This window comes from Rosa chinensis, chromosome 4, assembly GCF_002994745.2.
Source record: "Rosa chinensis cultivar Old Blush chromosome 4, RchiOBHm-V2, whole genome shotgun sequence".
Classification (NCBI taxonomy): domain Eukaryota; kingdom Viridiplantae; phylum Streptophyta; class Magnoliopsida; order Rosales; family Rosaceae; genus Rosa; species Rosa chinensis.
The window spans coordinates 30,196,903-30,222,675 of record NC_037091.1 but is presented as its reverse complement, the minus strand read 5'-3'; the positions used below and the strand labels follow the sequence as shown (position 1 = coordinate 30,222,675).

The window sequence follows — 25,773 nt, the reverse complement described above, 5'->3', positions numbered from 1 at the left end:
CTTTTATGTCTGTATTTTCTTTGGCCTCTTAAGCCTTTGCTGGGCCGTTTGGGCTGTGTCCCTCAATGAAAGTTATTTCATTACCAAAAAAAAAAAAAAAGTTCTCCCAAGTCTTGTACCGGGAGAGAGAATCCAATCCTTATTGGATTAGAACAAAGGAATGTGCAAGACCAGCAAATATGTAACTTAACGTTACAGCCCACCACAAGATGTCACCTTCTTCCGATCTCCTCGGCCGTCTGTTCAACAGGCCACTACTTTCAAACCAGCAAAGGCGCAGAGATCTTTCTCTGAAGCAACAAGAGCAAAGCTGTGATTCTCAGCTCCACGCCCGTTGCGTAACCGCCGCACTCCTCTCCCTCCCTCCAGAACCTAGAGCCTCCTCGACGGAGTACTACTCTGACTTGCACCTTGGCGCCAACCGCATCTAAGATTCTCAAAGGAGGCCTAGAGACTCAAAGTGGTTCCAAAATAAGCTCATGCTTCCCGAGTGGATGATCGACGTCCCTCATCGCTTGCCCCATGACTGGTTTGTATTAGCTTGGTTGTTTCGTACAATGGAACCACCGTTAGTAGGCGACGAAACGACACCGTTCTTCATCGTTTCCCGTCTGCTTTACCAGATGGTTGCTGCAGGACCAAAGGACAACCTTCCTGTTACTAGACTGTATATTTCACGAGATGGACCAGATCGACTTATTATGTCATTGACATGTTGTGCTGGAGATTACTCTTTGTATGATTGCACGGCTGAGTTTAAATTTTTCTGGTTGAAGTCTAAGCTAGCCGAGACCCATGCTTGCGATCGCCATCCATCATATTATCATAGGTATAGATTCATCTTGGTTCCTTGGTATACCTGTGATCGCACTGCTCTACACACAACATATATATACCGGAGCGATACCTTACGTAAACCACATCGATCTGATAATCCTCCCGTTGTATTTGGTTGCTTAGGTTTGGACTTGATACAGAAGTTGGGAATATTGCAGTCAGGATGTCTTCTTCGTTTTGCTATTGGTGATGAGGGATAGACCATTATGGATGGGAAGCTTGAGAAGGCGGATTTACATTACCTTGGCAAGTCCAACTAGGCACGGGCATTTGCAGATAGTTACTCCAACATAATGTTTCAAACTATGGTTCGAGGATCTTCCCTGAAAATTGATGATCTGATGGCAGCAATAATCAGTTCATCCGATGATGAAGCAAACGGAGCTGATGTTGAGATCATGTATTGTTAATGGTAATTAAACTTAGATTAATTGTGGTAATAAATTTGCCCTCATGTTGTTTAATGATGTATTTATTTTACTCGATGTTAGACTGAATGAGCAAAACCAAATCCATGATCAGTTCACAATAACATAAACACACTGAATATTAATCAAGACCACATGAACCAAAAAACAAGTTTATAGACTAACCTTCTTCAGTATTAGGAGCCATTGCAGTAGCACTAAACGAACTTGACAACGAACGAGGATTGATCTTCTCCTCAACTCTAGATTCAAGCTCCTTTTCTATGGGGCAGGACTTAATGCTTTGTAACAGAGAGAGCAGGGACCAACACTCCTATATATATTGGCTATGTTCCTAAGAATCCTCCCATAAAGATGTTTCTTAGAAACCAAGTCACCAACAATTAGAAAACCTAATGCAACACCAAATCGGATTACTATGTAAACCAACTAATGGATTCCTAACCAATGAGTTGATATAATTATCTCAATAGGTTTCTAGGTATTGTACTTAGCTTACAACTCCTATTAATGAATCAAGTAATAATCCAATTTGCATTCTGCATAATAGATGATGATAGGTCCATTTAGTTCTAACATTCTCCCACTTGGACCATCATTGTCTATTCTCAAACTGAATTAAAACAATTTCCAGAAATAGCTGAAGTGTGCACTGAGATATAAGTGTACTTTAAATCCATTCAACTCTGTCAAAATGCAGAACCATTGCAGAATCAAGAAATAGATATGTTCAAATGAGCATACTCGTTCCAGACCACAAAACAACAATTTCTGTACTTCACATGAGTTCAAACTTAATGTGATGCAATCAAATAACATCATATATCAAACTGCAGTTGTTATTTGATAACAGTCCAACCTAAGTATTTTGAATATCAAAATCACAACGCAAACACAGTTTCTATACACTCAGTGGATCAATGTTTGCTTCTAACTGAATATATGCATATATTACAATCCACCTGATGAACTGATAAGATAAAATTACAACAGCCATAAATTTATCAAAATGAATAAAGCTGTCAAAACATAAACCAAAAATACCCCATTCCATTAAATCAAAAGATGAAGTACAAAGTTTCTGTTACATAACTCAAAACAGAAAATCAAGAACTAAACCAAAACTAAACTAAACTGAAGAAACAATTTTCTCAAAACATTTTGCTCCCACTGAACTTAAGCATCTTCAAAACTCGACAGAACTCCCATGTTCCTGGAATGCTCCTTAAAGGCTGCTACTGACAATGCTTTAGTAAATGGATCTACCAGTTGATCACTTGTCTTGACTCCAGAAATCACAACTTCACCATCTTTAACTCTCTTTCTGATACTATAGAATTTTAAATCTATGTGCTTAGAGTTATTTGATCTCTTACTATTCTTACTGAAGAACACTGCAACCTCATTATCACAAAACACCTTCAAACTTCCAATAACAAGATCACTCAACACTTTAGTCTCCAAAATAAAATTTCTGATCCATAACCCCTCACGCACTCCTTCATATATAGCTATCAACTCTGCCTGCATGGTGGAAGTAGCTATCAATGACTGCTTCATTGTTTTCCAAGCTACTACACCACCTGCTAGCATATAAACATAACCACAAGTCGACTTCATAGATGCAGGATAGTTTCCAGCAAAGTCAGAATCAGTAAAGCCAACTAATTCAAGCTTTTTCACACGTTTATACACAAGCATATGGTCTTTGGTCCTTTGCAGGTACCTTAGAACCTTCTTACCAGCTGTCCAATGCTCATGTCCAGGATTTGACTGAAATCTGGATAGCATACCTACTGCAAAAGACAAGTCTGGTCTTGTGCAGACTTGTGCATACATTAAACTCCCTACTAGCCTAGCATATGGTATCGACTCCATCTCAGTTTTCTCATTTTCAGTTTTAGGACACTGATTTTTAGTTAGTTTATCTCCCTTAGACATTGGAACTTCACCATTAGCACAGGTTTCCATTCCAAATCTTTTCAGAATTTTTGAAATATAATTTTGTTGAGACAATCCCAACAGTCCCTGCTTTCTATCTCTCTTAATCTCAATTCCTATCAGATACAATGCTTCTCCCAGGTCCTTCATGTCAAAATTACTCGACAAGAAGGCTTTAGTATCTTTAAGCAATTTTACATTACTGCTAGCAAGGAGAATGTCATCTACATACAGGATAAGAAAGATAAAGTTGTTTCCAACAACTTTAAGATAAACACACTCATCGACAAGATTTTCAGAAAATCCAAATGATGAAACCACCAAGTCAAATTTCTTATACCACTGCCTACTAGCTTGTTTGAGTCCATAAATGGATTTCTAAGTCTACAGACCATATTCTCTTTCCCTGCCTCAATAAAACCTTCAGGTTGTACCATGAAGATTTCTTCCTCCAGCTCCCCATTCAAGAAGGCTGTTTTTATATCCATTTGATGTAATTCCATGTCATAATGAGCTACTAGAGCCATTATGATTCTAAATGAATCTTTAGTTGAAACAGGTGAGAAGGTTTCTGTAAAATCTATTCCTTCCTTCTGTGTGAAACCTTTAGCAACTAGTCTAGCTTTATGTCTCTCTATGTTTCCACTGACATCTCTCTTAGTTTTAAAAACCCACTTGCAGCCAATAGGCTTGTGATTTTCTTTTGGCTTCACAAGCTCCCATACTCCATTTTTATACATTGAATCAAGCTCTGCAATCATAGCTTGAGTCCAAGCATCAGAATCATTACTTCCAGTTGCTTGTTTAAAACTAGTGGGATCATTGTCATCAGATAATGCAGATTCTACTTCACTTAAATAAACTTCATAAATATCATCCTCCCCTCCAAACCTTGGTTTCCTTACTCTCTGTGACCTTCTTGGTACCACAACTTGGTTTTGTTGTGGCTCAGTTTGAGGTTGAGGTTCAGGTTGTGGTTGAGGTTCAGGTTGTGGTTGAGATTCAGGTTGTGGTTCATTTTGAGGTTCAGGTTGAGTCACTTGCTCTTGCTCTTGTCCTAAGTCAAACTCAGCCATTTCAGAATTAAGATCATTGGCCTCTAAATTTTCATCTACAGCATTTTGACCTTCGACTAGATTTTGACTTTGAGCCAATCCTGAGTTAAACAAATTATTTTGAATGCTTGGCATTACTGCTATATTATCCACATTGTCTACAATTTCTTCAAAATCTGAGGACAAGTCTTCAAAGTTTGTATTGCAGACACTTTCACCTAAAAATATAACTTGATAAGTTTCAAAAACTCTGGGTGAATGATGAGGCGAATAAAGCTTATAGCCTTTAGACTTTTCACAGTAACCAATAAAGTGACAAGTTACAAACTTTGGATCAAGCTTTCCTAAATTTGGATTATAAATCCTTGCTTCAGCTTTACATCCCCAGACATGACAATGGTGTAAACTTGGTTGCCTACCACACCATAATTCAAATGGTGTTTTATCTACAGCTTTGCTTGGGGATCTGTTGCAAAGGTAATTTGCAGTTCTTAAGGCTTCTCCCCAAAACATCTTTGGCAAACCTGAAGTACACATCATACTTCTTACCATGTTTAATAGAGTTCTATTTTTCCTCTCAGCTACCCCATTTTGTTGGGGATTATATGGTGTTGTATACTGAGCCTTTATGCCTACACTTTGCAGATATAATGCAAAAGGACCCTTTTGTTGTCCTTGCTCAGTATATTTACCATAAAACTCTCCCCCCCTATCAGACCTCACAACCTTAATTTTCAAATCCAGTTGATGTTCAACCTCAGTTTTGAAAATTTTAAAAGCCTCAAGTGATTGTGATTTTTCTGACAGTAAGTAAATGTAGCTATACCTAGAAAAATCGTCCATAAAAGTAATAAAATAGATATTTCCACATATTGTCTTATGTCTAAATGGTCCACATATATCTGTATGGATTAATTCCAACAGTTTCTTACTTCTGTTGGCATTTTTCTTTCTTAAGTTTGTCATTTTTCCTTTATAGCATTCAATACAATTTTCAAGATCATCAAAGTTCAATTCTGGAAGTGTTTTATTTTTCACGAGTACTTTCAATCTATCTTTGGATATGTGGCCAAGTCTCATGTGCCACAAGTATGCAGATTTTTCATTATGCAGAATTCTTTTTACACCAGTAATGGTATTTATACTTGATGTGTTATTGTTATTTTCAACAAGTAAAGTTTCTTATTGACCTAATGAACAATTCAATCTTAAATAATCATTCACAATATCCCCAAAATCAAAAATAGAATAATCTTTAGGCAAGAAATCAAGAGAATCCTTGAAAATTTTTATTCCATTAGAACCAATGTAAAAATTACATCCACTTTTAACCAAAAGACTAACTGAAAGCAAATTCCTCTAAATTGAGGGAATGTAATAAACACTATCTAAAACCAGAAAATTTCCTAATCCCAAATCTAGTCTTAAAGATCCTACTGCCTTGACTGCAACCCTCATTCCATTTCCAACGCAGATGTTAGCTTCATCACTTCTTGGCTTCCTCATCCCTATGAATCCCTGCAAAGAGTTCGTAATGTGTAAGGGACTGCCACTATCTAACCAATAAGAATGAGATTCAATGTTAACAAAATTAACTTCTAATGAAAAAGTTTCTAAATGATCAAATAAATCAATCTTACCCTTTTTCACAAGCCATGCCTTAAATCATGTACAGTCCTTCTTCATGTGTCCTACTTTCTTACAAAAATAGCACTTGAACTTAAATGGCTTGTTGACTTTAGCTGCTGCAGTATTTCCTGATGGCTTGGCTATAGTTTTCTTAGGCTTGAATTTGTTCTGTTTCTTTGGCTTTTCAACTAAATTGACAGAGGTGGAGGGCTGCTTCTCTTTCTTCATCCTACTCTCCTCATCCACGCAAATAGCTATCAGCTCATTCAAGGTCCAGCTCTCCTTCTGTGCATTGTAGCTAGTTCTTAAGGTATTGAAGCTAGGTGGTAGAGAATCTAAGGCATTGTGGACAAGTTGGTCATCCTTGACTCCCAGATCTAAATCCCTGGGCCTAGTGTTCAGCTCAGTGAGCTTCAAGATATGCTGCCTAACACCCCCACTACCAGTATACTTCAACTCATTCATCTCCTTGGAAAGTCTAGCTGCCTTAGCCTTATTGCTTTCCTTGAATTTTTCAGCTATTGCTTCCATATAGTCAACTGCCAAAACAGGCTCTTCAATACTACCCCTCACAGTATCAGACATGGTAGTTCTCATTACATTCTTAGCCCTATAATTGGATCTATGCCAGTCTCGATAATATTTCTTGTCATCGGATGAGCTAGTTGCATCTACTCCATAAGGCTCTATATCAGTAAAACACAAATCCATGTTGTCATGCATCATTAGGTAGAACTCTACACCACTCTTCCAGGCCTTAAAGTTTGATCCAGTAAGCATCTGGATATTGTTCAAATTCATGTAGGTGAGTCCTAGAGAGCAAAACAAGGAAAAGTGTAAGTTTTTAGTTTTATCAGTTCTCAAAACAAGTTTTGTCAAAAAGGTTCTGCATTCATGTGTTGATTCTAAAGCAGTTCAAGCAAACACACAAGCAGAAAACAAAACATTTAACAAAACAAAACAATACCAAAAAGCAAATAATGCAATTATTAGCCCCAATTCTGCAGTCAATATCAAGCATCACTTTTATAGCAAAAAACATGATATTCTGGAGGTTCCTCAATCATTATGCCACAAGCAGTGAATTCATATTATTCTAAAGACAATCAACATATTTATGACAGAAGAAAAGTCCCTAGAATCCAAAATTGAACTCAAAATTATGCATAATGTTGTTCCACTTTTAAATCATATAGCTCAAACTTCTTTGGAAGACAATATACATACATAGTTTAAAAGTAAAACACAAGTTTCTGATCTTTTCTTCATCTTAATGAATTTTGAATAACAAGCAGATAATCACTTTGTGCAACATATCCACTTAACCATTTAAATTCGCAGACCATGAAAATTTTTCCTTTCAATCTGCAACTTTTAGTATAACAAGCATGTACAGGGAGATCGACTTAATCACATGTCACATTATACCATTGCAGATCATCAATTATAGAAATTACACAACATATAAACAATCATATCACAAACATCAGGATATTCAATTTCATGCTCATCCCAGAAACCATCACATCACAAAAACAAATTCTGAAAATTAAGTTTCATCTGGTCACCATCTACTCTAGCCTAGGTGCACGCCGGGAATGCCTCTATTGTTCTTGCACATTACGATGATTAAAATATTCTAATTTTAAAAACCCAAAATTTCCAGAAAACTCTAACCTTGTTCTTCTTAATTTGCTGCAAAACTTTATTGCGGAAGCATGAATTTTTATCCAAAAACAACAGTCGATCAGTTCGGCCCCTTAATCCGCAGTGATTGGAGTCTTGAATTCCATAGAGGATATAAACATCCTCTGCGCTTTCAATCCCAGACGAAGAACCCTAATCCCCAAAACGTATATGACCGTTAGAGTATAACGGTCATCTGCAGCAGGGTTTTAAATGGGATTGGGTCCGGGTCAGCGCCTGCGGGTTTTGGGCCAAAAGGATTTTTCTAAAAACTGGCCCACTCGTGGCCCTTTTCTTTAGCAAGGTTTAGAACAAGTTTCTATAGATTTTTGCTGAAAATAAAATTTTGGTTCTTACAAAAATTGATTAATCAAAAATTGATTTATGTTTGTGAAAACCTGATGCTCTGATACCATTTGTTAGACTGAATGAGCAAAACCAAATCCATGATCAGTTCACAATAACATAAACACACTGAATATTAATCAAGACCACATGAACCAAAAAACAAGTTTATATACTAACCTTCTTCAGTATTAGGAGTCATTGCAGTAGCACTAAACGAACTTGACAACGAACGAGGATTGATCTTCTCCTCAACTCTAGATTCAAGCTCCTTTTCTATGGGGCAGGACTTAATGCTTTGTAACAGAGAGAGCAGGGACCAACACTCCTATATATATTGGCTATGTTCCTAAGAATCCTCCCATAAAGATGTTTCTTAGAAACCAAGTCACCAACAATTAGAAAACCTAATGCAACACCAAATCGGATTACTATGTAAACCAACTAATGGATTCCGAACCAATGAGTTTATATAATTATCTCAATAGGTTTCTAGGTATTGTACTTAGCTTACAACTCCTATTAATAAATCAAGTTATAATCCAATTTGCATTCTACATAATAGATGATGATAGGTCCATTTAGTTCTAACAGACCAGGGTTTACAGAGGTGTGAAGCGATGTGGCTAATCGGTCCAGAGTTGAACAACAATGGCTAGAGGTAAGTTCTCTAAATTGCGCTAGTTGTGCACTTGTCGTGATACAGAAAATTATTTTGTTTCACCTCTTGCATCTAAATTATACGCATCTGTTTGTTCAAGATCATTTATAGTACGTAGTCAATCACATTGTTTATTTTTTTTTCATGCACTAAAGATGAGTTACATTGTCATGCTCGACATGTAGATTTTTTGTTCTCAGTAGCATCAGTGGCTGTGAACTTAACAAATCGACACTAATACTCTTGCAGTCTCCAAGACACAATGAATAAAGAATCAAAACATTGAATTTCTTCTACTAGTATTTACTTATATTGTTTTCACCGGCCTTCTCTTCTGAACGTATCTTCTATTATTCTTCCCTATAAATATCCCTATTCTTTTATTCCCTTTTTCGTCTTCTTACTGCCTCTACATCAAACTACCTTATTATTTGGTCCTTTTGCCCAGAAATGTGTGAAGTTAGGTGGCTAAGTAAGTTAATGGTTATTGACTCTTATCTGTTTGAGATTGTTAAGTAAACAGAGTTCGACTTATACTGTATACCAGGTCTTATCACTGTTTATGAATTGCTATCCTGGTATATGGCTCAGATATACATGGTACAGAATTTGTTAAATTGGATTTTGTTTACTTTCTCTTCTTTAGGTTTGTTTTGTACTTCTCTGCTCTATGTGTTGATGCATAGCAAGGGAAAAGGTTGTTACATGCGGCCATGAATGCTCCTCTCACACTTCATGTTTCTGCTACAAGCAGTCATACCTACATGCTACATTTTGGCACCATACCTACATGCTACATGCGGCCATGAATGCTGAATAAGGGAAAAGGTTGCTAATATGTGTGATAAATAAAATAATAATTAAATAAATCATTAATTCAGAAAATAATTGCATGCATTCAAAAGTCCACTCACAGTAAAGTTTAGGCAGTCACACATAAGGATTCATTCGTTCAGTAGTAGCTTAGTAGGTCGTCCTGTGCAAAGCAGTACATCGTAAATAATCGAACAGAAGATCCAAAATAAATTATGATAATTACACCGAAACTCAATAACGTCGACCCTCCGTAACCTAAAAGTTCCAAAACTCCTCGGTGTCAAACCAAACTTTACCAACATCATTGTTTCATCTTTTTTTTTTTCTTTTTTTCTTTTTTCTTTTTTTTGGGGGGGGGGGTCTAAATCATCATTTCATCAATTGTAGCATTCTAGAACAGAAACTAAGGAAATCTAACGATTGGATTTTCATAAATCAACACCTGAAATTCCAAACTCTGAAAATCTCCAATCGATACCCAAACTTCTCCGAAATTTACCAAAATCATATATACAAGTTCTACATGCTAACAACATCACAAACAACCAAACTAGAAGGCCAGAATCAGCCCCATGCGCAACCAAAAGGGCTGCGCATAAGACTCTGACCACGAATTGAGTCATAACATATGCCATAATGTTCATCTCAACATCCCCAATAAATTTCACAACTACAACTAAGTCCAATTCTAAACATATAGCCGGAAATTTACCTAGAAAAGCAAGAGGCCGAAATTTCTCCAAAACCTTTTGAAGCTCGATTCTCCCTCCTCGCTTCAAATTGTCCCAAGACATTTGGAGAGATTGCTAGACATTGGAAAAGCTTCAAAACCCAACAAGAATCGCCACCGGAGGGGGCCAAAATCAGGCGATTGGACTAGGTCAAGGATACTCAGACCAAGGAAAATTTTTTGCTTCGAAACTCCATTTTTTGGTGCAAAACGACCCACACCGCCACCACAGACTTCAAGAGGAGGAAGAGATGGTCCAAACCCGACCGGTGGCATCCCATCAGGTGGCCGGACAGTGGAGATCCGAATGGATTTTTCATTTAGGGTTGAGTTGGGTTCGAGGGTCGGTGGAGAGAGAAAAGGGTTAGGGTTTCCAGACGAAAATGAAACGTTTCCATTTTCATTATGTTATTTATAGAAACTTCCCAAAATAGTAACTTCCATGTTTTCGACCATAACTTCTTCATACAAACTCTAATTTAAGCGTGCCACGTGTCCACGAACTTGGTTTAACTTCCTCTACAACTTATTTGAAGAAAATTTTCTCAAATGACTAACAAAATAAAAAGTTAACTTTTTGGTCCCCCTAAAAGTACTGATACAAAGTTAAAAGTAAAACTAATTGTCGATTACCGTCTGAATGACTAGTAAACTAATAGATTGAGATATATGACGTAACAATTCTTGAATCACTTGATGCATCTATGTGTGATGATGTTAAAATAGCTGCTTGTGTTTCAAATGATTGTGTTGAAGATGATGGTTCTGAAGTTGTTCCAGTTGATTCTAGCAAATTTATTTTGAACGAAGTCACTGTTATTAATTATGGTTGAAAATGAGAAAACTCATGTATTATTGTTGAATGCTTGGAAGGATATGCTAAGTTATCAAAGTATGAGTCATCTCAATATGATAGTTTGCTACTGAGCTTCTTAGGAATCACATAATTTAAACCTAGAAGTTATATTGGTGAGTGTGGATGGTCATGTTTTGACTATCCCCATCTCAACATTAGAACAAAATGCAGATAATTTATAATTAGACACGCCTCAGAATGCTTGGGGCACTGATTATATTAGTAAGCTGGATGCATCTAGAACCAGTATTGCAACTGGCAATGTTTGTAGCATTCAAAATTAAAAAAATGATACTGGTCTCCAGGAGGTTGAAATTTGTGAAGGAAAAGAAGAACAAGCATGTCTAGCTCAAGAAACTCAAAAGACTTCAAGCCAAGAAATAGATCTTTAGATGCATAGTGATTTAGAAGATATATCTGCTAAGCAGTAGAAGTTTTCGAGACCTGCTTGGAGCTAATAGACTTGACATGTGACACTGAAGATGAAGAGTTGAGGGAATTAGATATACCTTATTGGGAGGAGAATGATTTTGAGGAAGTTGAATGTTGATTATGGTTCTGATATGAGTGACACTGACACTGCTGATAGCTCTATATCAGGAAAAGTGGAATGCAAAGAAACTTAATTTTGTGAATAGAATCTATGAACATTATCATGAACGTGCTGGTTGGGCGAGGTTTGAGCCTAGGTTTTCATAATATGCATGGAAAAGTAGAACATTATGCGACTGGAAATGCTTTGTGACAATCTTCAGTGGGCTCAAAGACGAGAACTTTTGGATCTGAACAATTGCCTAGTGACATATGCATTACTTGGAATCATGTTGGTGGTAAAATTCTTCATCCAAAAGAGGGAACATATGCACTAGTTAAAAGAGCTTCTTTTCTTGGAGGTTCATGTTGAGTCACAATTTAGTTATGTAAATGTGCCCCAAAACTATGAAATTTGCCTTGTCTTCGATATTATTTTATTACCTTTAATCCATTTCCTTTTGTTTCTAAGAAACCATGCATTGAGAAGTTTGAGACCCCGAAATTTTTATTTAATTTTCGAAGGTAATTTTTTTACTAATAAAATTTTTCGCAAGGTAATTTAAATAAAGAAATTGATCTCGAAAATTATTTTGGTTTCGAGATCACCTTTTGGGCCGACAATTTAAGTTTGGGTCAATGTTCTTTCATTTGGGCCTAGAATGTTACTAGAGTTTATCAAGATATATTGTCGAAGTTAATTTGAAATGAAGACGAAGTGAATTTTTATAAAATCGAGTTTTGGTCCTATGATGGAGTCGACAAATAACTTGAGAGGTTTCCGACGAAAAAAGAATAAAGGAAAAAACAACGAGGTCAAAACCTGGAAGTAATCAGCTAGGAGAATTATGTAACTTGTCAAAAGGGTGAATTCGACATTTCTCGCACACAAGTATAAATACGAACAATTGGGAAGAAAAGCCTAGAATCCTCCCAGATCCTCTCTTCCTCTCTCGACCGCTCCTCTCTCTTCTCTCCTCCTCACCTTCTTTCTCTGCTAGCGCTGGAAAAACCCCATCTCCGGCCATCGCCTCCTGCCACCGCCACCATCAATCAAACCCATATCCAAATCTAATCAAAGCCCAACCAAAATCACCGATATGCACCACTCAAATATTATGGAAGGGAGAATATTTCACTACAATGCACCCAAATGATTACTTGCAACTCATGTAATATATAGAACACTAACAATAATTCTAGACTCTATAACGTCCATAACCAACGTCTAACTTATTGACTCATAACTCTATATCATAATCACCCACTACACTATGAATGACCACTAACTTACATAACGGAAATACTCATTATTTCATGCATTACACCCACTAACTCATGCATATAACTCACACATTAACCCTCTAACTAAACACTAAATAACAACTAATTAAGTACATGTTTATTTTCCAACATCCCCCTCAAACATGACTTTTAGGTTTTGGACTGACTCCAAGTGAAGCTCTCAATTTGCTAAATGTCTTTATCTTCAAAGGTTTTGTGAAGATGTCGGCAATCTGGTCAGATGACTTGACAAACTTGAGCTGAATCTCCTTCTTGCTCACAAATTCTCTGATTTTGTGATACCTTGTGTCAATGTGCTTGCTCTTTTCATGGAACACTGGATTCTTGCCCAAAGCTATTGCAGACTTGTTGTCAATGCAGACTTCAGTAGCTTCCTTTTGTGCCAAGTTAAGCTCTTTCAACAAATTTCTAAGCCAAATCGCATGACAAACACATGATGTTGCAGCAATATTTTCCAACATAAGTGAATTATCAAACACGTTAAGGTTGTTGAAAATAGTTGGGTTCTGAAAAGTATCACATCTTGAAACTAGGGTTTGAGATTCTCAGCAATATATATATATATATATATATACACACACACACACACACCTCGCTCTGAAATTTTAGAGCGAGGTTAGAGTTTATGGTCACTTTTCGGTCGCATTTCCACATTTCGACTGTTCAGTTTTTAGCTACTAATGTATATATAGATCGATCTCTGTAAAATTTCAACCAAATTGATGGTCGTTAAGGCATTGATAGCAACCTTAAAGCTAGTACAGTTCAGGTTGGACAGATTCAATTCGTCAACTGGTTTAAGGGAGTTAGATACCTTAAAAATCATCAATTTGACTGAAATTTTGCATAGATGATTTATACATTAGTACCTAAAAACTGAACGGTCGAGATGTAGATATGAGACCAAAAAGTGACCATAAACCCTAACCTCGCTCTAAAATTTCAAAGTGAGGCCTCGCTCTTGATAAAATCTGTTTATATATATATATACTAGCATTTTTCTACACATGCTCTGCATGTGCAAGCTATTAAATTTTTTTTTCAGAAAAGAAAAAAGAAAAAAGTTGGTTATTGCAGAGAAAAGAAAGTGGGAGAGAGAAAAGTGGGTTGTGGATAATTTTTTTAAAATTTTTTAAAGAAAAATACATTTTGTAAATGTCTTAATTATCCTTGTGATTTAATTAATTCTCAAAGTTTATTAATATTCTAGGGTCAATTCTGTCAAAATTTTAGATTTTGGCTAACAAACTCTCTTCTCTTAATAATAGTATAGATATATATATATATATATATATATATGTATATGTGTGTGTGTATATATATATATATATATATGTATATGTGTGTGTGTGTATCTATATATATATATATATATATATATATATATATATATATATATATGCCCGTTCTAGAGAGGACCTACTTGCTTTAAGAATTTAAGGATTTTTGTTATTTTACACAAGTATGTGACCTAATTTAATGATCTCAACCGTTGATCCTTTAGATTCCTATGCAAGAATGGTGACTACAAAAAATCAACCAAATCCATAATCATTTGGTCATTCAAAATTGTGTAAACAAATGTAATCCATTAGATAAAATTAAAACGAACATTGTGCTAATCAAATGGTTGAATGTTTTCTGATTGGCTAATTTTTTGTTTGATTCATATGCATGTAGGTAACTAAAGAATGAGCGGTTGTGATTATTAAAATACATCCTAAAAAAAAAACAACCTCACTTTAAGAGTTTAAGGACGTCCTCTCCTGATCCTCCATCTATATAATTAATTAATTAGAGGTGACATGAAGCATATAACAAAGTTAATATTTACAATCTATGAAAATCTCAAATTTAGTTGGTTTTTCTCTAATAACTCATTCTCCAACCTGCAAAATGATTAGGCGGTTGATTAATCATTCACAGCAATGTTATGGATATAACTGCAGATATTTCATAAAAACATTAGACACAGCACAGCAGCCATCCACGAAGACACGAAGTCATAACGGTTTATTATATGATACAGCCTAAATGGTACAATTCAAACACACATATATATAGTAAACACTGATTACCATCTAATATATTATTAAGATTCTGGGCAAATCAAACATGTGCCTTATCATTATTTTGGATACTTTGGCCACATGCTATTGAGTTCCCCTTTATTCATTACCAAAAGTACGTACAAGCTAAACATATTATACATATTACACAACAGCATTGATTCATGCATGAAGGCTTTTAGGCTCATGAAGGCTTTTAGACTCAGTAGTTTTACAATGCGGCCTCCCTTGAGGTTTATCTGGCATGCATTGGGTTGTAGCATGAATCTCGTTCACGTCATCTTCGTCATGATCATCATGCTTTGCATCCCTACCCTTACTTGTGGTCTGGAACTGAAACTGAAATTGATCTTTTGCACCACCACTAGCAAGAACCTCAGGGTTTTGATCCATATTTGGATCTGTTTTAACTTGAACCAAGTGACGGTCATGCAAAACAAACCGTTTAGCATCGGCTTCTAGAGATGCCACCGTCAACAGCAAGCCAACGACGCAATTGGCAAGTATGGTCCTCATGATGGTAATCACTAATCAATCTACACGTATGAAAAGTAAACGTAAGTCAATTTTAATGAAAGTAATTGCTATTGCTAGTATCATCAACACAAGCCAATTATCAACAAAAAGATCAAACCTAAGAAAAGGTTGAAAGTAAGACCAACTAGTGTTGTGGAAGTATAGAATAATACCCTGCACTTTTAGGAAGTTTTAATATCTGAAGCAGAATTTATAATCCGAAGAACGGAAAGGTCGCAATTTATAGGCAATTGAGATGCACTATTTCATTAGAGCATGCATATGCCAAGGTGGTGGTATCACTTTCAAAATGCTGTGGCACCATGTCTGTCGAGAGGATACATGGCCACCAAAGAACTGAAGGTGGTGATATCACATTCAGAATGCTGTGGCACCAGGTCTGTCGGGAGGATACAAGGCCACCAAAGAAGTAAATTTGACTACGGATTGATAATTAGGGTATATAATGAAGTTTGTTCTTGACTTTAATTACTTGATAACGAATAATAGGTATCACATTAATATTGACTGCTCCAGTACCTACTACTAGGTTTGATTATTTCTGTACACATTGTTCTTAGAATATCATAATATAAACGCTTAGGAGATAACCCTAAAAATAGCTAGAGATAGAAGCTAGGTCCGTTTGCGGTAGAACTGTATAAGGTAAGGTTGCGCGCACATATGATGGTATGGAACTATGGATCAATACTTAGCCAGTTAAATAGTAAATAATATATATATTTTTTGAAGCAAGTAATTGAATAATATTCACTGTGTTCCAAATTAACTCGGGTTAATTTAGGGCTTTTGAAGAATTACATACCCTAGCTTTTAGAGTTTTGGAAGTATAACATTTTAGGGTTAACAGTTTTCTATGACAAATGTCTGTGTCTGAAGAAGGAATTATATTACATAATTAATTAACGGTTTCGAGGTGGCATTTTTTTAAGGCGATTTTGGGTTTGTCTCTGGATCAGCCGATCAGATGATTAATTACATGGAGGCTAACATAATGAAGATTCCTAAGCACTGATTGATCAGATAGAGAAATTCTTGCGTATGGGCACCCGCACCACGTGGCGGTGTAGTCCTTCAATTAGAAGAAAGAAATTTTTCCCTCTTTTCTGAAACTGCTCCTGGTTTTTAATGTGAAATACCCAGAATATCCCCCTGCTTGAGCACTGATTGGGTCGCCGCACTACCATGTGGTGCAGGTGCCATACGGAAGTCTCTCTTATCAGATAACGCTGTGGCACCATACCTAGGAATCAAAGAAGTAATTATGATTATGATCAATAATTATGTTATTTAATTAATTTTACTGTTGAACTTAATTATTTAATATTCAATTGTGGATATCCCAACAATGACTGCCATTTAACTCCGATACAAGGATTAAAATATTGGTTATTACATATCTATCAAAACTTTGAAAAAATGAGATATCATAAATATCTGAGATATCATAAATATCTTAGATATCGGAGATATTCTGAAAAATATATCTTTTTTGAAATAGTCAATTTATTGGATTTACATATAAATAGATATGATCAACTTCAACTACATAAAAAAAAAGACTAATTAAATGCTTCCTCGAAGTTTTTGAACTACAATGAGTTAATTTCTGAAACATGGGGACATCAAGTTTGTTTTCTTTTGTTGAAATAGTTCCATCATAAATTCTCCTCACCCAGATTCGTCTTGAGGGAATTTATCTTCATCTAGATTCCACTACTCACTCGGGTTTCCCTCTAAGAGAATACTCCTCACCCAGATTAATTCGCTTTGAGGAGATTTCTTCTCACCCATATTTGCCTTAAAGAGATCTCTCCTCACATAGATTTGCATTTAGGAAATTACTTCTCACCTAGATTCACCTTGAGTAGAGAATTTTTCCTCACCTAGATTCGCCTTGAGGGAATTTCTCTTCACCCAAATCTGCCTTCAGAGGTTTAATATTTTTCCCAAACAGTTTAATTTGCCTCTTAATTAGGTCATATCCTGACTAGAAACCGTGGTTAAAATTTTATACCCCCACATAACCTCCATATTCCATAATGTATATATGTTTATTGTGAATAACTAAGTTTTTTTTCTTTTCTATTCTTTTTGTTTTTTTTTATATATTATTTTACAAATATTTCTTTATTTTATCGGGATATATCCTAAATATGTTATATATCAAAGATATTTGACGATATCGGTAGAAAATTCGCATAAACGGTGGAAAATAAGATATTTTCCCCTATGATATATTGGTCTCTCCAAAAAGGGGGATATCGAGGGATATATTGGGAATTTCACAGATATTTCAATCCTTGCTCTGATCTAGTACTTAATTCTCTGGTAAGTTCGATTACTTCTATTAATGAGAAATTTGATCAACCCTAAAGAGAGAAGTAGTGTAAAAACCGCATCAGTGTTAGGGTTGTTATGAATACTGCAATATTGCATTCAAAACAAAGAAGGAGGAGAATCTAGACTTGCTCGCCATCATCTCATGGAGCTCGAAGATGTTGGATGCTTCACCATCCTCATCACCGACGATTATGAAATCAGTGAAAATCCAAACCAAACCATCCTCAGATTCTTACATTCCCCTAAACCAAATCAAGTCCCTATCAATACCAACCTCAACCTAAACCAAATTGATCAAATCCAACAAAGTCCAAATCTTTACAACTCCTCATATTCTTACCATCACGAATAGGTCCAGCCCGATCCCGATTCCGATATGTCTTTGTAGGGGAGGGGGCCGAAGCGATCCGAGTCGCGGCAAGGGACGTGGAGGTCGTGGTGGAAAGACTAGAGTCGCTGATCGGCTATTTGCCTAAAGTTTCAGAGTAAGTGAAAGCCTCCTCCGCACCGATCTCGACTTGGAGAAATCTACGATCCTGTTGTCGTCGTCGTCTTTGTCCTCCTCAACGCCGTCTTTCGACGACGCTCTCTGGCCAAACATGTAGTATAGAATCTGGGTTGTGCGATTTGGTTAAGAAAGTGGGTCGAGTACTACTATATGGATGTTGTTGGTTTTGGTGTTGAGCTTGAAGAGGTCGAATCAAAGAGTAATGAGGTTGAATTAGAGAGAGAACAGATCAGAGAGGAGCAAGAGAAAGTCTTGGCTGGCAACGTTGTTTAGGGTCCTGGGCTGCATGCGCTCCGACAAGGGCTGGTTGTGGGCCGCGACGGTTGCGGGTTTATCTAAGGTAGTGGGGGGCGGGATTTCTGGGATGAGAAGTTTGCAGCGCTTGGGGAGTTGGGAGGTTGGGGTGGATTGTTGTTCTTCTGGTTCTTGTTTGTCTTGGGATTGTGAATTTGTGGATTGGGAGAGGAAGAAGCGATCGAGATTGGGTTGAGAGGTGGCGGTGGTGGTGGAGGAATTGCGGTTGAGAATCCAATCGGTGGCTTTGAGAGTGGAGTTGTCGCCGGTGGCGGCGAGGGCTCCAGTAGGGAAGTCTGTGGGGAAGCCCATGCTTAGCAGCTGCTGCATTTCCATCTCGACATGGTGGAAGAAGAAAGGGGTAAAAAGAAAAAAGGAAAAAAAAAACAGAGAGAATTTTTTTTTTTTTAAATAAAATCAGTGATGAGGGTAAAATAGACATTTTGAGGTGAAATGGATGCCACGTCAGCAATTTAACGGACAATTTGGACTGAGCTTGACGGCAGGGACTAATTGGGAGGAAATTGAGAGTTCGAGGAGTTTTTAGGTGAAATTCGAACGTCAGGGACTGAAACGATGAAACCCAATAAGTATAGGGAGTAAACAGTATTTAACTCTTTTATTTATTAAACAACTTATATGTTTTGAAGTTTTGTATATTCAAATGGTAATATTTGGAGAAAATTATAGTTCACCTTGATCTTTTTCTTCCAAATTTGTGTTTTAGAAGTCATATTAACTACATATAAGATATATTGATATTTATATATCCGTATTTGTGCATCTGTAATTTTCCTTACATTTTGTTTTAAACACGTACGTATCGAGGTTTGGATTTCTGGGTTGAAACTGATGTTGGGTCGGTTTCTGATCTCCAATGTTCACACCCAAAATGGTCTCGCAGAAGCTGCCATTAAAAGACTTCAAATGGTTGCTAGAGCATTGGTTATGCTTACCAATCTCCATGTTTCTACTTGAGGCTATGCAATATTGCATGCAGCTATGCTTATTCGTTTGAGGCCCACTGGCACTCAGCTTTTTTCTGCATCCCAGATGGTTACTGGGTATGAGCCTGATGTCTCACACTTACACATATTTGAGTTTGCAGTTTATGTACCAATTGCCAATTTCGCCACCACAGCGCACTAAAATGGGTCCAGAAAGACGATTAGGCATTTATGTTGGATATGACTTTCCAACAATTATCCGCTATTTAGAACCCTTGACAAGCGATCTCTTTACCACTAGATTTGCAGATTGTCACTTTGATGAGACAATCTTCCCGTCTTTAGGGGATAAGAACACAAATGTTCAACAGGAACGACCGGAATTGTCGTGGTCTGTCTCCATTTTAATTGTCTCATCTTGATCCCCGAACTACATAGTCTGACATTGAAGTGCGGAGAATTCTCGATCTTCAGGACGTAGCAGATTCGATGCCTGATATGTTTACTGATATCGCTAAAGTAACGAGATCACATATACTTTCTGCAACTGTGCCTGTAAGGATTGATGTCCCTACAAAGAGGGGACATGATGCCACCCCAAGAAGGATTGGGCATGGCGCCAACGTCACACATGGTGATGGTGTTATGGCTCAAGCCCTACTCTCGCAAGAAAGCACGGGAGGCCCATAGGTTTGATGGATTCTCGCCCAAGAAAGAAAGCGAGTTTGGCACAAAATAATCCATTAATCATCGACGTTAATAATCTGTCTCATCATAATATTCTGGATTAGGGTTACGTCCAAAAGACATCATTGGGGGACGCTCCAATGTCAGAACCAATTTCAGAGAATAGAGAGATTTCAATGAATTACACTAGTGTACATGAGACTGAATAAAGACTCTATTACTATTGATGATGCCTTTGCATATTCTGTTGCAAAAGAAATTATAGAGTATGATGTTATCGAACCTCGCTCTGTTGAAGAATGTCAACGAAGAGAGGATTGGACTAAATAGAAAGATGCAATCCAAGCTGAATTGGATTCACTAGCCAGTAACGCTGACACCTCCAAGTGTAAAGCTTGTTGGCCATAAGTGGGTCTTTATTAGAAAGTGTAATGAGAAAAATGAGGTTGTTAGATATAAAGCCCGCCTTGTTGCGCAAGGTGTCTCACAACACCCTGAAATCGAGTACGAGGAGACATATTCTCCCGTAATGGACGTTATAACGTTCCTCTTCTTTGTCAGTTTGGCAGTTTTTAAAAAACTTGACATGCAGCTTATGGATGTGGTTACAGCATATCTCTATGGGGATCTAGATTCAGAGATATATATGAAGGTTCCAGATGGACTTCAATGACCCAAATCAAGTGGCTCTAAACCACAGAGCCCGTTTTCAATAAGATTAAAATGCTCACTATATAGATTGAAACAATCCGGATGGATGTGGTATAACTGTCTAAGTAACTACTTGATTGGGAAGGGATATGTCAACAATGAAATATGCCCATGCGCTGTTCATTAAAAGGACAAGTTTTAGATTTGCGATTGTAGCAGTTTATATTGATGACATGAGCCTAATTAAAACTCTAGATGAGTTAAAGGAAACTGCTAAGTACTTGAAATCTGAATTTGAGATGAAAGATCTTGGGAAAACACAGTTTTGTCTCGAATTAGAACTCGAGCACCGTAGTGATGGGATATTGATCCATCAGTCAGCATATGCTCAGAAATATTAAGGTGCTTTAATGAAGATAAAGTGAAGCCCGTGAGTACTCCCATGATTGGTCGTATTCTTAAGCCTGGAAAAGATCCGTTTAGTCCAAAGCATGAGGACGAAGACATTTTAGAGGCTGAAATGCCCTATCTAAGTGCAATAGGTGCATTATTGTATTTAGCTCAATGCACAAGACCGGACATCTCATTCACAGTGAACTTGTTAGCTAGACATAGCTCTGCATCAATACGCCACCATTGGACTGGTGTAAAGGCAATCTTTTGATACTTAAAAAGTATGATCAATATGGGCTTATTTTATCCCTACAGAGAGAAAGGAATGACGGAAGAATGAGATTGGACCTCATTGGCCCAAGTGGTGCAGTCTAAGACCGTGTGACCGGCCATGTTGCCGGCGGCGGCGGCGTGGTCAGCGTTACGCCCTCCACTCTATCAAAATGATGGTGATGTTTTGATGAGTTTTACTTATGCATGGTACCTCTCTGACTCTCACAAAGGTTGCTCCCAAACCGATGATATCATAGAGGTCTACAAAATAGACCCTTGTTGCTACTTCATCAAATCATGCAGAGATTATTGCTCTACATGAAGCTGTGCGTGAGTGCATATGGCTAAGGTCTGTAATCAGACATATTTGAGAAACTTGTAGTTTGAAGTCTACCATAGATGAACCTACATGCATTTATGAGGATAATGCAGTCTGTATTGAACAAATGAAGTTAGGTTTCATCAAAAGCGACAACACCAAACATATATCGCCTAAATTCTTTTATAATCAGCAACAACAATCACTTCTAAAGATTGAAGTGAATCAAATCGTATCAGAGGATGATGTAGCGGACTTATTCACTAAGTTGTTACCCAAATCCACCTTCAAAAAACATGTTCAAAATATCAGATTGAGAAAATTATCCGAACTCCCATGATTATATATAGCAATCAGGGGGAGATGTCGACATCAGGGGGAGGCATGATGTCTAAATGTTCGATCTCGAAGAGTGAATGACGTGTTGTACTCTTTTTCTCCTCCTCGAGGTTGTTTTTGTCCCACAGGGTTTTTATTACTCGAGCAAGGTTTTTAACGAGGCAACGATTGAAGTGTCATTACCAAGTTTGAGCGGCACAAGGGGGAATGTTGAAGAATGTTGACTTTTGTGTGCCTTGTCAAACTAGGATTAGCTCTATAGTTGTAATATGAGAGAATTCCCAATTCAAATTAGAATAAAAATCTTTCTATTCCAAGAAATTGTACTTTATAATCCCTATATATAAGGCTCCTATTATCAATGAATAATACATGCAATAATTCTCTCTACATCTTCTCTCGAATCTCTTATTCTTAAACAAGAGTTTCAATATTGCTAGCTAGTGAGGTCTTTTTAACAAAACTTGGCATTTTTTATATCAAGAATTCAAGATGGGCCATACATCAAGATGATAGAGTTTTACGAATTAGCAGCTTCTTTTAACCCTTTTCTATTTCACTCTCTTATTTTCCTTCCCTTTAGGATATGAGAAGACGTAAGAGAGAGCAACGTCGTCGGCGAGACAGCCGACACTAGAGAGCAAGACGTGGGTTATCAGCGGCAGTCCGAGTTGATGCGGTCTGGTTGGCAGAGATTGAGTAAAACAAGAATATAGTGCTCATTCACTTCACATCACATTCAAGGCCAGATCGCATACGTACAGAAAACAAATTCTGGGTTGGGGCATGGAAACTTGGGGCGGTGTGTCCCCTATAATTTATTATGTACTTGGGGCGTGTAAAAGGCTTTGATGGGATCACAAAATTTGTGATAGCAAGACTAAAATGTGTCCCCCAATAAAGGCCAGGAAGGAAGGCCAGCTGCTTAGCTCACAAACCCATGCAGACTTGCGTATTCCTTGCTGACTACGATTGATTAAGTTTGAATTTGGGTTAGGGCACAGCACACCAGTTGAGAAAGAGTATATCGATGGCGTAGAGTAGAATGAATGCAAATTCCACTGGCCATGTGCCTCCCCCAACTCTCCTTTCACACTGTGCCGGCCTTTATTAACAATACTTAATTGGATGGCAGCATAGGTCGGTTTCGGTTCTTCTTTGATCTGATATATATACAAGCTATCTCGTAAGGGTTGTATATACTTGTTAGTGTTAGATACATAGCAGCACACAGCGTAAGTAGCTAAGTTCTTGGTGGGAGGAGAAGAAGAAAATGACAAGAAACGAAAGAATATTTGTGTTTCTTGTGGTCCTTCCACTTCTAGTGTCTCTGTGTTCGTCGGCGACCTTGGCTCCTTCTTCAAAACCACCACCACCACCACCAAAGCAAAACAAGTTGACCTGGCATTACTATAAAGTCACTAACACATGCCGCGATGCAGAAGCTTTCATCCAGCACCAGGTCAAGAAGTTTTGGGACCAGGATAAAAGCATCACCGCTAAGCTTCTCCGGTTGCTCTACTCTGACTGCTTCGTAACTGTACGTACCCATCAACTGTTTGTTTCTTTTCTCCATCTTTTGCTCGAATTATATATTTAGTGTTCATCATCCCATCATAAATTGTGTAGTCTTGCCAAGCTGCATGTAGTCTTCGACAGCTGGTACTCAAATTTGCAAACATTATTAATAAATAACACACACTTCTATCTTCCCGCTTCTGAGCATAACTAAAATATATGTCTGTGTATACTGCTTGCTTATAATTTATCAATTAATTTATACATATAAACAATTAGAGGATTGGAATTTGTAGTCAATGACGTTAAATTTAAATGCAGGGTTGTGATGCATCAGTACTGCTGGATGGTCCAAACTCTGAGAAAACAGCATCACAGAATTGGGGACTGGGAGGTTTCTATTTCATCGACAAAGTCAAAAAAGTTCTTGAACATTACTGCCCCGGTGCCGTCTCGTGTGCTGATATTCTCAACCTTGCCACCAGGGATGCTGTTCATTTGGTACTCCAGCTCTTGCTAATTTCATTTCATTTTAATTCAAATTTGCATTGAACTCTATAATATTTCTGGGAATTACGCATAAATTTAATTACTCCATCAATCCATCTTACAGGCTGGTGCACCGTCTTATCCTGTTCTTACAGGCCGAAGGGACGGCCTAACATCAAGCAGATCATCAGTCGACCTTCCCTCACCCTCCATTTCATGGCAGGCTTCACTTGACTACTTCAAATCCAGAGGCTTGAATGTATTGGATATGACTACTCTACTAGGTGAGCAAAACTTTTTCTTCAGCCAATACCCCAACCTTTTTTTTTTTTAAACCACTCCATGTTCTTGTTAGCCAAAAAAATTAGTCATTCCTTGTTCTTATAATTGAAAACATGTGTTGGCAATCAACTACGTACTGGTAAAATCAAACAAAACAAACAAACGTACACGAGTAAAATATCAAATTGACGGAGAAGACTATGGTATGTTAACACCGGTTTAAATTTAAGGTTTTCTGTTTTACGTTCAGGTTCACATTCAATGGGTAAAACACATTGTAGCTTCATTTTGGATCGGCTCTACAATTTTAATGGCACAAACAAGCCAGACCCAAGCATGGAACCCTCATTCTTATCCTCCATGAGGAAGTTATGCCCACCAAGAACTACAAAGGGACAGAGTGACCCGCTGGTGTACCTAAACCCCCAATCTGGGGCCAATTACAATTTTACACAATCCTACTACTCCAGAGTTTTATCCAAGAAAGCTGTGCTGGGAGTCGACCAGCAGCTACTGTTTGGTGAAGACACCAAGGATATCACCGATGAGTTTGCTGCTGGTTTTGAAGATTTTCGGAGGTCATATGCTTACTCAATGAGCAGAATGGGTGCTATCAAGGTTTTGACAGGTAACCAGGGAGAGATACGCCGGAATTGCCGAGTTCCAAACCACTAGGATGGGGTTGGCATCTGATATTGAGAAGAGCAAGGGCATTACTCAGTTGGCTCGTATTGTGTTTTTGTTTTGGTCAAGCATAAATAATTCATAATGACCCGAAGAAATAGTACATTTCCAATTCACAAAATAAAAGAATCTCAAGTTTCAATTTTGGATACTTTCGATCGCTAGAGTACTTGGTACACGAAATGTCACATCCCACGACACCCACTTTGCTCTTCTAATTCATAACATGCATTATGTAACTACAAAATTGCAACATAATCCTTTTTCTTAGACCTGTAAGTCTGTAGAGGGTATTCATAATCCCCTCACATCGGGTCCGGGTAGAGACCCGATCCGGCAGTCTGTCAAAAGCTAGCCAATCAAATACCCATGCACAAACGTGGAAACTTCTCCCTCTGTTGGATTCATAAACAAATGTAAAACAACAAGAGAGAGTACCGGCAAAGATCAACCAAATACGACGGAAAAAGAGGAAAGTATACTCTTCACAAAGATTTCTGCCGATCGTAATTGGCTTACTCTAGTTTGATAAAATAAAAAAGAACAATAAAATATACCCACAATAACATAACATACATGGAAATCTACAAAGACATACATACAATTACTAGTTTTAAAAC

General features: G+C 37.4%; 1 protein-coding gene and 1 pseudogene across 1 annotated transcript; both read left to right on the top strand.

Moving 5' to 3' along the window:
• The first annotated feature begins 209 nt into the window (after positions 1 to 209).
• LOC112199091 lies at positions 210 to 960 on the top strand (annotated as a pseudogene).
• Positions 961 to 23,286: 22,326 nt separating this feature from the next.
• Positions 23,287 to 25,304, top strand: LOC112200998 (probable peroxidase 26). Its single transcript, XM_024342002.2, has 4 exons — positions 23,287 to 23,720; positions 24,020 to 24,199; positions 24,312 to 24,471; positions 24,720 to 25,304. Exons 1-4 carry the CDS (start codon positions 23,454 to 23,456, stop codon positions 25,142 to 25,144), a joined length of 1,032 nt encoding a protein of 343 aa, XP_024197770.1. The 5' UTR covers positions 23,287 to 23,453; the 3' UTR covers positions 25,145 to 25,304.
• Positions 25,305 to 25,773: the final 469 nt, after the last annotated feature.